General features: G+C 56.8%; 1 protein-coding gene across 2 annotated transcripts; it reads left to right on the top strand.

Moving 5' to 3' along the window:
• The first annotated feature begins 1513 nt into the window (after positions 1-1513).
• Positions 1514-10301, top strand: SERPINH1 (serpin family H member 1). Of its 2 annotated transcripts, XM_059411086.1 has the most exons (6): positions 1599-1688; positions 3178-3221; positions 5655-6310; positions 6653-6751; positions 6842-7074; positions 9304-10301. In XM_059411086.1, exons 3-6 carry the CDS (start codon positions 5698-5700, stop codon positions 9604-9606), a joined length of 1248 nt encoding a protein of 415 aa, XP_059267069.1. In that variant the 5' UTR covers positions 1599-1688; positions 3178-3221; positions 5655-5697; the 3' UTR covers positions 9607-10301. The 2 variants fall into 2 exon arrangements, with proteins under 2 accessions (XP_059267059.1, XP_059267069.1); XM_059411076.1 differs by lacking the exon at positions 3178-3221 and having other exon boundaries at positions 1514-1688.
• Positions 10302-12697: the final 2396 nt, after the last annotated feature.

Genomic DNA, 12697 nt, shown 5'->3' on the forward strand with positions numbered 1-12697 from the left:
ACTCTAAGATTCTCTAGATGGATTCAAAGATTTTATGGGGACTCAAGTAAGATATTACCTTCTATGATGGTCACTTGTGGATTCAAGTCCTCTCTGATTCTTTGACCCTGACTCAAAGAGTCTGAAGCTCTTGGAACCTAAGATTTCCCACAGTCCTTTTCCTCAAGCTCTGAGCAGCAGCGCCTAACCCAGACTTTGTAGTTAGTCACCACCGGAAAGGGAAAGGGCCCTTCCCCCACCCCTGCTGCTGGGGACCCAGATGATTCACCTCAGCGGCTGAGATTCATTGGCTCCCCAAGATCCAAGGATGCACCTGGAACACAGAAGACACTCAGCCCAGCTGAATGATTGGTTGAACGAATGAATGAATGAAGTGTCTCTCTGTCCTGTCTCTCTGCCCTGCCCTGTCCTCTCTATACTGGGCTCATCTGTTAGCCATCATTGCACTCCTGAGAGGTAGTGGGATGTCCTAAATAATCTTCTGCGGAGTTCCCTACTAACGTGCGCATTACCAGCTCACACTGTACATCCTTGACCACAGGGCTTTATCCTGTTCTCAGCTGGGGCTTCAGCACCTAGCACAGACCTGAATACCTAGCTTAGCTCAGGGCTCAAGGGACTATCAGTTGTGGGAGGGGTGGGGTGAGAGGGTTTGATAATGAGCCCTGGAGCCCTGGGAGGGGGCAGGGATAACCGAGGAGAGCGGGAGACTGACAGGGAAGCGAGGGGCGGGGGCGTTAGGCAAGGAATGACAGCCGCACATTTCACAGCCAAAGAAGGAACTTGGCCCGGAAAAGGCATGTAACTTGCTTAGAATCATACAACGTATTCCTTAGTGGACAGTCAAGGAAGTTCTCCTTCCTGTGCACTTGTCTAGACCCGGCCAAACCACGACGTTCACGGAGTCTCCGCCTCTGTCAGGACTTCCCAGAGTTAGGGTCAGGTATTGGGCCCGTTAGGATCCCTTTTGGGCAGGGCGGTCGCTGAGGTCGAGCTGTTCAGGATAAGCTGCGGATGGAGAAAGATAACGGTCTCTCATTTCTGACCACCTCCTCTAAGACAAAGGCGGGGGACCCTGATTGAGGAGGGTTGTGTCTGGGGACCTAATTAAGTTTCCGTTCTAAAACGGGGGAGTGGATCGCCTCGGGGCAGAGCCCCTGCCAGGGAAAGGGCTGCCGGAAGGGTGTGTGACGGGGGTGAGCCGGCATGTGGGGAGGAGGGAGCGCCTCTCCTGGGAGCTGGACCCAGGAGCTCAGTGTCCCATCCAGCTCAGCGATTCGAACGACTGCCCTCCCCCCGCTCCCCATCTCCAGGACCTCGAAAGTCCGGAGTCTCCGCCGAACCAGAGGTCACCCGCACCCTGTGCAGGTCGTGCAGGTCTCAGCGCCCAGCCTCTCTGCGGGGGTTCCTCGAGCCCCGCCCGGTGTGGGGGGCAGTAGGACCCAGGGGCCGGGTGAAAGCCCGCAGAGGGAGGGGCGGGAGCCGGGGCGGTCTAGGGGAGGTCTTTGGCTTTTTGTGGCGGAGCCCGGGCGCCCTCCGGAAGCTTTTCCAACTTTCCAGAAGTTTCTCGGGACGGGCGGGAGGAGGGGAACGCCATATATAGACCTGGGGAGCCGGGAGCGGCGGAGAGTGGAATCGGTCCGCGGCTCGAGTGGGTCTCTAGTCCGCCGCCAGCCCGCCCGGCCCAGGTGAGGGCGGGGGGCCGGCGAGCATGCAGCCGGCGCCTTGGGGGGGTGCTCCGGAGAGTGAGAGGGGGTGGGAGGCCCTCGGGGAGGGGTTGGGGGCCAACGCAGAGCCCTCGAACTGGAGGCCCTGGCACCCTGGGAGCTGCTGGAGCGTTTGGGATCCGGAGCCCGGGGGTAGATGGTGATGGCCGAGTGAGCCTGTAGGGGTAGGGCGGGGCGGGGAGTCGGAGCAAAGTGAGGCTGGGGCAAAGTGAGGAGTTCTACTGAAGTATGGGGCAGGGGTTGCGATGGCAGAGAGGAAACAGTGGGCCTGGGAGCCAGGATGCTGGTACTCGCCTCTGTGCGGGAACCAGAAGGGAGAAGATGGGGTCTGGGGCCCTTTCCAGCTGGGGTAGGAGGCCAGGCCAGCTTTACGGTTAATGGTGCCTCCGCCTCCGGGGCTGAGGCCCAGGGGTCATTAGGGGTGGGTGGACCAGCTCCTGACGGGCTTGTTGGGGGTGGAGGGGGGCCTCCTGAAGGTTGGAAAGGAGGTGAAATAGTCTAGGCTCTTCTCAGGGCGGGGTGTGTGTGTGTCTTGGGTTCCCCACAGTTTGTGAGGGGTCACCAAAGGTTGCTCCTTTTCTGATCTGCAGCCTGCATCGGTAGATGTTGGCACCTAAAGAAAGAACTTGACCAGCACCTTCTCCCCCACCTCCTTCCAGAACGGGGTGGGGGGAGGAAACAGCTGGGTCCCTATTCCCCCACCCAGGAGGGAAAGGTTAGCTGACTAGAAGGCACTCTTAACTCTGTCCACCTCCTGGTTCTGGGGGTAACTGCAGGGTTAAGGGTACTACTTCCAGAGGCCAGGGTTCCCTGCCCCCAGCCCAGGGACATTCCTGAGGTGGCTGGAGTGGAGAAAGAATGAAACCACTTTCAGCATGGCCAGGAGGCCCGGCCCCTCCTCTTCCCGGTTTCCGTCCAGCATGTCCCTCTGGGCTATAGGGCCCGGAAGGAGGCCGGAGGAAAATTAGGGGGCCTTGGTTCCCTGGAAGTCTCTGGCTGGTACCACACCCTCCTGCCCTCAGATGGTTCATCTGCCCATCCCCCCTTCCTGAGGCCTCCAGATCTGATCCACTCCTTTTGTCTCTGGTCGCTGGGATTCCCAGAAGAATTTTTTTTAACTCGCTGTGTAACAGGATACCACATCCTGGCTTCCTCAGGGGGCTCTGTGGGTGCTTCTGGGAGGAAGGAGCCCTGAGCTAGGAGGCCTGACCCCCACTGATCCTGTGGGACCTGGGGTGCCTCCCTGCCCCCTTTCTGGCCTCAGTTGCTCCCACTGCCCAGTGAGGTGGACAGCCTCCAAGGTCCCTGTGGATCTGGGACTGGGTTAAACCTTTTTTTGTGCTGCGGGAGAGTCCCATTTTGGGGCTTAGGCCTTACAGGGCCCTCCGTCACCAGCACCCACCCCAGCTCTGCCCTATCCCACCCTCCTCATTCTTCTGTTTTCTTTCAGAATGAAAAAGGCAGGCATTGACCTCCCTCTGAGGCAGTTTCAAGGTACTTTAGACTCCCTCAATTGTTTGAGATCCTCTCTTGTGGACCCCCTGAAAATTTGCTACCCTTCCCCTCTTAGAGAAGCCCGGAATCCAGTCTCAGCCGAGTCTGGCTATGGGTACAGCCCTTGGCTCCTGTCCTTTGTGGGACTGTAAATTGTCTAACCATGGCCTCGGGCCTGGGATTTCTCTGTGGCAACGTGGGCTGGGCTCCTGGGCTGCGGGAAGCTGGCTTGCTTGCCATGACTTGTCTTCCTCTGCCGTGACTGCTGCTGGATTAACAAGGCAGCCCTCTACACAGCCACGGATCTCCCTGCAGAGCCAGATGTGCCTACTCATAGCCAAGGCCAGGGAGCCCCTGGAGCACCCCTTGGGTCCTGAACCCAGGCCTCCTGCTTCCCAAGCTGGAAGCCCCCCTCTGCTGGCGGATGCAGATAATTCCGTTTCCAGCCTGCCACGTCACCTAGAGCCAGAGTGGGAGCAGGAGCAGGAGCAGGAGCGCAGCTCTGTGGCTGCCTGAGGAATCCCAAACTAGTCATTTGGTGCTTTCTTGGAAGGCCCCTCCCAGTCCTTTGAGGTCCTAGTTGGCTGTGGGTGGGGGCTGTCAAGATGGTGTCTGCCACGTGGCGGAGCTGTGAGCTGGGCTCCTTGACTTTCTTCTAATGAGTTGCTCGTGGCCTCTGCCCAGGTTCTGTGCTCTGGCATCACAGCTGTATGAACTAGTGTTGGCTTTTTTATAGAGTGGCCATATGTTTGTTGTCTTGGTATAATCATCAGTAGTGCTTCATTTCATTTTCTTAGGTGTCCTTGTTTGTGCAATAATCCTATGGTCATTCTGCTTTTGAGGCTCCAGGCTTGGTGAGGAAGGAGCTAGGGCTGGGAGGAAGGCGGCCTGGGCCCTGGGATAGATGATCTCCCCAGTCTGGACTCTCGGTAGGGTACAGGTCTCTCTGTGCCTTGCCTCCCTCCACCCCATCCCTCTCCCATGCATTTTTTGCTTTCCCTTTACACCGTACCTTCAAAGAGCTGGCAGCCCAGGGAAGGGGGACCTGCCCTGGTTCATAGAGTAGCTATAGTGTGGAGTCTTCCCAGAAACCCGGGGCTCCTACAGACAGGCCTGCAGGATCTGTCCTGAGGGTCCTGAGGGTCTTCCACCAGGATTCCGAATTTGCACTTTCCGGACAGCCACGAGATGGGATCTGCCAGAGCAGTGGGGTCCCAGCCTCCACTAGAGTTCTTCCTACCCTTCCCTTTGCCCTGTCATCTCTTCTGTCCTGCATGAAAGTAGGGGGGATGTATCCCATGTAGAGAGACTGTCCTGGTTGGAGGCCCCAGAGAGGCGAGTGAGGCTGGTTTTAGGGGCCACTGCTACCACTGTGGTTTGAGAGGGGTCTTGCCCACCCTGAAGCCATAGAGCAGAGGGCCTGGGTAGCAGTGACTGTCAGATGGGAAGGCAGAATGGAACCTGAGGTAGACCCAGCTTCCTGCAAACACACATCTGGCCAGCCTCTGGTGAAGGGGAGGGGGTGTCATTGCTCCACTGAGCTGTGACCTACCCCTCCTCCAGTATCCTTCCTCTCAGGAAACCTACCTCGCACTCAGCTTGTGCCTAGGCCTTCACGCCAGGGACCATGGAGAGCTGGGCAGTCCTGTTCCTGCTAGGACACAGGCCTTGGGCATGGAGACCTAGACCCCGACAGCGTGGAAAATGGGGACCAGGGCTGAGCAAGGAGGTGACATGCAAGGGCACCGTGGGGCGAGAGAGTGGAGCATCTGGGCTTCCCCGCTTAATGAGTGAGCTAACCAGTGACTCATTAACATCCCAGGGCAGAAGGAAAGGCATGGGGGGAGGAGCAGGCCTTCGTCTGTCCCAACAGGACATCCTTTGCCCAGGCACCTGTGTTTCATGCAGACCCTCAGTCGATCTGCCACTTTTTGCCACTGGGAGAAGGGCCCTGGGGTGGTGTGAGATCAGAGCTAATCTTTATGCAAACTGAGGACCCTGAGTCTGGCCGAGTGGCCCTGGTTTCTGTTCATTCAGGAATAGCTGAGGCCTATTGTATGCTAGGCGCTGGAGATACACAGGGAAACCAGACTGGCCAGATTTCCTGTCTTCCTGGAGGTCACAGTCTAGTTAGGCATGGAGGTAGTGCATAATGAATGCCTAAGACTGAGTGTTGTCAGTACAGCCTTAGAAATCAATTGGGAGGAGGTGGTGGCTTGCTAGAAACGCTGTTTTGGATGAGGAGCTCAGAGAGTGGGCCTCAGAGAGTGGGCCAAGTAAGACCTCAGATCTGGGCAGCTCTGAGTTAGGGCTGGTTTCCTCAGAACTTGGGGCTTTCTTGCTCCCATCTGCAGGGGACTTGGTGGCTGCCTGAAAGCTGGGGATGGTTATCAGGGAGGAATACCCTGGGTTTCAGGCCCACCCTCTCTGCAGCCCTCACAGGTCCTTCGTGGTGCATACCATCCGCGGCCCAGCCATGCGCTTCCTCCTCCTTACCAGCACTTGCTGCCTCCTGGCCATGGCCCTGGCCGCCGAGGTGAAGAAGCCGGCGGCCCCAGGCATGGCAGAGAAGCTGAGCCCCAAAGCGGCCACACTGGCTGAGCGCAGTGCTGGCCTGGCCTTCAGCCTGTACCAGGCCATGGCCAAGGACCAGGCGGTGGAGAACATCCTGCTGTCGCCTGTGGTGGTGGCCTCATCCCTGGGGCTCGTGTCGCTGGGGGGCAAGGCTGCCACGGCGTCCCAGGCCAAGGCGGTGCTGAGTGCAGAGCAGCTGCGTGATGAGGAGGTGCACGCGGGCCTGGGCGAGCTGCTGCGAGCCTTCAGCAACAGCACGGCGCGCAACGTGACCTGGAAGCTGGGCAGCCGCCTGTATGGGCCCAGCTCGGTGAGCTTCGCGGAGGACTTCGTGCGCAGCAGCAAGCAGCACTACAACTGCGAGCACTCCAAGATCAACTTCCGCGACAAGCGCAGCGCCCTGCAGTCCATCAATGAGTGGGCCGCGCAGACTACCGATGGCAAGCTGCCTGAGGTCACCAAGGACGTGGAGCGGACTGATGGCGCGCTGCTGGTCAACGCCATGTTCTTCAAGCGTGAGTCTGGGCAGGGGTGGTGGCTGCAGCTCTGCAGGGGCCGCCTAAATGCCTGACAGGTGCCAAGTGGAGGGCGGAGGTGGGTAGTGGCTGAGCTGGGGGTCCTCCTCCGGAAGGTATTCTCCATCATATGGAAACAGCCAGGCTCTGACTGTAGAGACCCATAGCTTCTGGCAGTGTCCTAGGGCCAGCACCCCAGTCCCCCAAAGTGGGGGAAGCATGTACTCCAGGGTGTGGGTGCTCAGAGGGGAACGGGACTGCCGCTGAGCCCCAAAGACTGGAACGAAGGCGTGTTTCCCAAGCCGGGGCCTGTTTCTGACCCTGTTCTGCCTCCCACTACAGCGCACTGGGACGAGAAGTTCCACCACAAGATGGTGGACAACCGAGGCTTCATGGTGACCCGCTCGTATACCGTTGGGGTTACGATGATGCACCGCACAGGTGGGTGCCTGGTCAAGTAGGGGGCCCAGCTGGGGGTGTGAGGGTGCCTGAGGCCTGGCCCGCCCAGCGGCCTCCCTGCTGTTCCCTCAGGACTCTACAACTACTACGACGACGAGAAGGAGAAGCTGCAGATGGTGGAGATGCCCCTGGCCCACAAGCTGTCCAGCCTCCTCATCCTCATGCCGCACCACGTGGAGCCCCTGGAGCGCCTGGAGAAGCTTCTGACCAAGGAGCAGCTGAAGATCTGGATGGGGAAGATGCAGAAGAAAGCTGTCGCCATCTCCTTGCCCAAGGGGGTGGTAGAGGTGACCCATGACCTGCAGGTGAGGGGTGGCTCCGCTTGGGGGCTGCAGGGCCTGCAGGAGAGGGGTGCTTGGGGCGCCCATTTGTCTGCTCAGCAGGGCTGTCCTGAGCCTCTGGATGCCCAGGCAGGACTGGGCACTGCTGGGGAAGGAGGCATGGAACCTGTCCTTGGGAACTCGATGATGATCTCAGTAGCTAAATATAATGGGGCGCCTGCTGTATACAGAGTACTTTATATATATTAAACTTTTCATGCTCAAAACAGCTTCATCAGGTAGGGCTATTAAGCTCCTTACAAATGAGGAATTGGAGGCTCAGGAAGGTTAAACAGCTTCTCCAGAGTCACACAGATGGTGGCTTAGGCGGCTGGTGCCAGGCCGTGCCCTCAGAGAGTCTGAGGTGCCCCCGGTGACGGCCTGTTCAAGCCCACCTCAGACGCAGCAGTAAGACTAACAATGGCTGCGAGCTGTGTGGCACTAGCCATGACCGGAACCCAAAGCCACGTCCTCAACAGTCTTTTCCCCTTGTGACCACCCTGGGTGGTGGCCCGTGGCTCCGAGAGAAGCCGGGACTCGCTGAGGTCACATTGGCTAGTCAGTAGTGGAGCTGTAGTTAGTCCTCAATGTGAAAACTCAGAGTGGCCTTGTCTGTCCAGAGAGACTTCTTTATGTACTCAAAAGAGGAAGCTTTTATCTCATTCCTGCCTTGGATGCCAGAAAGGGTTCCTTGGCAAGCTTCTCCCTCACAGGATTGATTCAGAGTCACTGCTGATGCAGTGGACAGAAAGCTTGAGACAAAATGGGGTACTTGTGAGACTGTACTGTGGATTGAGCTGCACTTTCCAGACACGGGCCATCCCTGTGTCCTGAGCCTGTCCTAGGCCCTTCCCAGCTCCTCCTGTAGTCACTGCTACCTGACTCTATTGTCCCCCTTTCTCTCATGTGTCTTCTTGGCATCCTGAGTGGACACACCTGTCCAGCGGGTACACAGAGTTGGGAAATGGGAAGGGTGTAACTTGTATAGGGTCACTGGGACTGGAATCGCTGGCTGGGCCTGGAACACCTGCCTCAGGACTCCTGACCCTCAGGACCCCAGGTCAGGTGCCCATTTGGTCCTGCCAGCGAAGTGGGCTGTTCCAAGGCTGCCAGGGACTCAGATGGCAGCCTTCCATGGCTGTGATTTCCTCGCTGAGAACCAGGGAGGATGTGGGACCGGGGCCCTGCTCTGGGAGAGCTCTGAGTCGGGGGCCAGAGACAGGCCCAGGCACTGAAACAGAGCGAGGCTGGGGTGCTGAGTCGCAGGGAGGCAGGGCTGCAGTTTCGGGGAGAGGGAGGGCTTCCTGGAAGATGGGGTGGTGAAAGCTCCTTACCGGGCTGCGTATCGGCCATTGAGACACTATTGTGGGCGCTGATGGTTCAGTGAGGCTCTTGGAAAGGGAGACGGCTGGAACCTGCTAGGGGGTGAGGCTACAGTGCAAACACAGTTCACGTGTGAAAGAGCTTGTACTTGGCTTCCAGGGCCTCTGCAGAGCCATGGAAGGTGTGTGTGTTGGGGGTTGGGGTGTGCATGTTTGTGGGGCTGTGTTTTCTTTCTATGGAAATATATTAAAAATAGAGAGAACAGCATAATGAGCTCTCCTGTATCCATCATCCTGCTTCAACCCTCATTAACTCATAACCAATAAGGATTCACCCAAACACACCCATTCCTCCCTGGTCAGATTATTTTGAAGCAAGTCCCAGGCATCTGTCACTCTGGACAGGCTTTAACTCCCAGGGTTAGCTATCCTTCGATTAGTCTTCCTCATGTTTGAGTGTGCCAAGAGTTACCTAGACATTTTATTGAAGGTTCCTGGGTCCAGCCCTGGAGACTGTGAGATAGTGGCTATGGGAGGGAGGGGGTCAGGAAATGTATGTTTCCTATAAGCTCCTGGGTGCTGCCCACAGTGGCCGTCCACAACCCCTGCTTTGAGAAGCACTGATCCGGATTGCTTGGCAGGACCAGGGATAAATTCTTCCCTTTTCCCAACCTCAGTTTCCTCATCTTCGAAGTGGTGATTAGAAGGTTTTGGAGGGTTGTCATGAGAGTGATAAGGCCATGGTTCAGAGGGCCCACGTCATGACCAGCACACAGAAAAGGACCAGGAGGGGAACAGAAAGCATAGGAGGTGATGGGTGGTATGGGCGGAGGGTGAGGGTCTAGGAGCCTTGCCCAATGTGACCTCACCTGGTACCTCCCTTCTCCCACAGAAACACCTGGCTGGACTGGGTCTGACTGAGGCCATTGACAAGAACAAGGCAGACCTGTCACGCATGTCAGGCAAGAAGGACCTGTACCTGGCCAGCGTGTTCCACGCTACCGCCTTTGAGTGGGACACAGAGGGCAACCCCTTTGACCAGGACATCTATGGGCGTGAGGAGCTGCGCAGTCCCAAGCTCTTCTACGCTGACCACCCCTTCATCTTCCTGGTTCGAGACACCCAGACCGGCTCCCTGCTGTTCATTGGGCGCCTGGTCCGGCCCAAAGGTGACAAGATGCGAGATGAGCTGTAGGGCCCCAGGGATGGCAGGAGGCAGCCCAAGGCTCCTGAGACACATGGGTGCTATGGGGGGTAGCTGAGGTACCGACCTTGGATGTGCCATGGGGTGGGGGTGGGAAAACAGAGCAGGTTTCCTGGGTGTCTAAGCAGATCTTCCCAGGCAGAATTGACTGTCTGGATGTGGGCCCCCAGATACCATGATGCTGAGCCCGGACACCCCACATTCTGTGGGCCCTGGGGCAGTTGGCGTGTCCTGCCTTCAGCATCCTGGGATTAAGCCTGCCTCAATCAGTGTTCATATTTATAGCCAAGTGCTTTCTCATCTGTGAGACGGAATCGAGCTAGGGGGCTTCAGCCCAGCCCTGTGGAATGGGGACCCTCTTTTCCTGACCCTACCATCACCTCAGCCCTCTCTCCAGCTCTATTCCAGTCCACTCCCAATTCCCCTCTAAAATAATGAGGTGCTGCAGCCCTGGGATAAGCACCCCCATGATGGCCCTGGCCCCAGAGAGAGGGCTCAGGAACCTGCTCATGGTGGGGGGCACTCATGGGCAGACTCTGATCAGGCATCATGGGGATGAACTTTTTTTTTTCTCCTTTTGTAGATGTTCAAAGGTGGGGAGGGCAGGGGGGAAATGAGCCTTTGTTGCTGTCAAACCAAGGACTTATTTGTACAATTTCTTTTTCAATAAAACTTTTCCAGTGAAATTTTGTTGGAGGTTGGAGGGTGATTGGATTTGAGATTCCCAGGTCATTCTTCCCAGAGGACAAGGGCTCCTTCTGTGGAGCTAGGGCCCATCTCAGGCCCTGAAATGCCAGCAGATACCCGCAGGGCCGGTCCACCCTGACTGGGGAAATTGTCTTGCCTCTGGCTTTACTGGAGAGGTGGCTGCGGGGCAGGAATGGTAGTGCTGGAGCCCAGGGTGTTCCAGACTTGGAACACTTGATATAATTTTATCCAAACCTCTTAGCAGCTTAGATAGGTAGGAATTACCCCTGTGTTAGTGGTGGGATGACTGAGGCTGAAGGAGATAACCTGCAGAGACCCCCAGCACAGCCAGGGGGCTGAGCTGGAATTGCTTCTAGTACTTTGGCTAGCTCCCGTTCCGTGCCACCTAGGAAGGGCAAGAGGGGACCTGGCCAGATTCTAAAGGTGTGTAGCCTGCTTACAGTCTATGTATGTCGTCCCGCTTATTCCCCACAATAGCCCAGTTAGGCGGGAGTGATCATCCTAATGATCATCCTAACCCTACAAGCACAGCTCAGGGATGCGCAGAGACTAGACAAGGACTCCAGGACCCAGAGTTAAGCCTGCAGCAGCTCCCTCACCAGCTGGGAGCTTGCAGGAAAGGAAATCAGGCCTTCGGATGGGGGAGCGGCAACCCCCTGACACAAAGGGGGCCCTGAGGCCATTTGTTGCCATCTGGGCACATCCCGGGGGGTGGTGAGAAGTCTGTGCTCCCGCCTCACAGTGAAGAGTGGAGTTGCTGGCATGGAGGGTGGCAGGTAGGTGGCAGAGGGGGACAGGTCAAGGGCAGGCTGGGGCCGAATGCCAGGACAGTGCCTCCAGTGGCCCATCCAGGCCCTGTGTGAGCTTTCCAACAGAGGCCATTGGAGGGAGGTCCTGTCATTCTCACCATGCTGGTTGTTAAAGTCGCCGAGAGAGGACTGCTCAATTGTGAGGGTCTTGAGTGTTGGGCAGGTGTGGGGAGATGGGGATTAACTTTCTCCTGAGTGTGGACTATGGGTCTGGCCCTGCTGTGGGTGATCTCATTAATTCTACAGAGCTTCCCTAAGGGGTAGCCACTACTGTCCCATGTTACAGATGAGAAGACTGGCTCAGAGAGGTGAAGTGGCCAGCCCAAGGCCACCCAGCAGGTCAACGACAAGGCCTGGCCTCTATGGAAACACAAGCCTCCTGGTTGTGGAGGAGAAAAGTGGTGGACAGGCATGACTTCCACACTCCACAGTCACCAACGGGATTCCCTGAACCCCAAGGATCCCTGTGATCCTACACCTATGGAAGAGGAAACAGACCCCAGCTGAGACCTCCTTGAGAGCAGGCCCTGGTCTGCCTGTGTCCTGCCGCATCCTAGACCTTGCACAAGGCCTGGTACAGGGGAGATGACTAACAGATGCTCACTCAAAGGACGTGGCCCAGCAGATGCCCTGGTGCTTGGCGGCTGAGGCATCAGAGCCTGACAGATCTGACCTGTGGTCCTGCGACCTGGCTTTTCCCTGGCACGGTGGCCTCAGGATTCTGAGAGGAGGAAGTCAGGAGCTAAGGCCCTGGGGCCTGGCCTCATATCACCTCCTTCACATTCTGTCAGTCAAAGCAAGTTGTAAGGTGCCCAGATTCCAGGGGTGAGGCACACGTTCCACCTCTTGACTACAGGAGCAGTAAAAGCTGGGTGTGCTTGCAGGCTACCTGCCAGAGGCAGGCGTTCTCATGGCCCACTCACTCCCCTTGTCTCCAGTCCCACGGCTGGAGTTCCATGCTCACCTGCCTCTGGGGGCTGGCCCTGGAGTCAAGTCTAGAAGGAGGACGCGTGCACACCCAAAGCATTGCAGGACTTTGCTAATTCCCATTAGCACAAAATCTGGAAAACATAGGTGGGAACGTTTTCTGTGGGTGCTAGTCCATGGAGGCAGAAATATCATTTCATCAGCCTAAATTAACTAATTAATCAATCGATTAATTCCATTCATACTTAACCAACTGAGCCACCCAGGCATTCCTGATTTTATTTGTAATACAGGATACATTTACCTGAGGTCCTAGATTCAGTGTTCCAGTTTGGGCAGTGAGGGCTGGTTTTCATTGTTGACTTAGCTTGTTGGCTGAACCCCAGATTTAATTGGGACCTGTGCTTTATTGATGCTGAAACGCCAGGAATTTCTTGCTTTAAAATAGAGGAAGGGGCACCTGGGTGGCTCAGTGGTTAAGCCTCTGCCTTTGGCTCAGGTCATGATTTCAGGGTTCTGGGATCGAGTGCCGCATCAGGCTCTCTGCTCAGCAGGGATTCTGCTTCCTCCTCTCTCTCTGCCTGCTGCCCTGCCTACTTGTGATCTCTTTCTCTGTCAAATAAATAAATAAATAAAAT

Source organism: Mustela nigripes, chromosome 1 (genome assembly GCF_022355385.1).
Source record: "Mustela nigripes isolate SB6536 chromosome 1, MUSNIG.SB6536, whole genome shotgun sequence".
Lineage (NCBI taxonomy): Eukaryota > Metazoa > Chordata > Mammalia > Carnivora > Mustelidae > Mustela > Mustela nigripes.

Coding starts and splice junctions, on each gene's coding strand:
- SERPINH1 (XM_059411076.1), top strand. CDS start 5,698: ATGCGCTTCCTCCTCCTTACCAGCACTTGCTGCCTCCTGGCCATGGCC. Junction 6,311..6,652: donor CAACGCCATGTTCTTCAAGC/GTGAGTCTGGGC, acceptor CTCCCACTACAG/CGCACTGGGACGAGAAGTTC. Junction 6,752..6,841: donor TACGATGATGCACCGCACAG/GTGGGTGCCTGG, acceptor CTGTTCCCTCAG/GACTCTACAACTACTACGAC.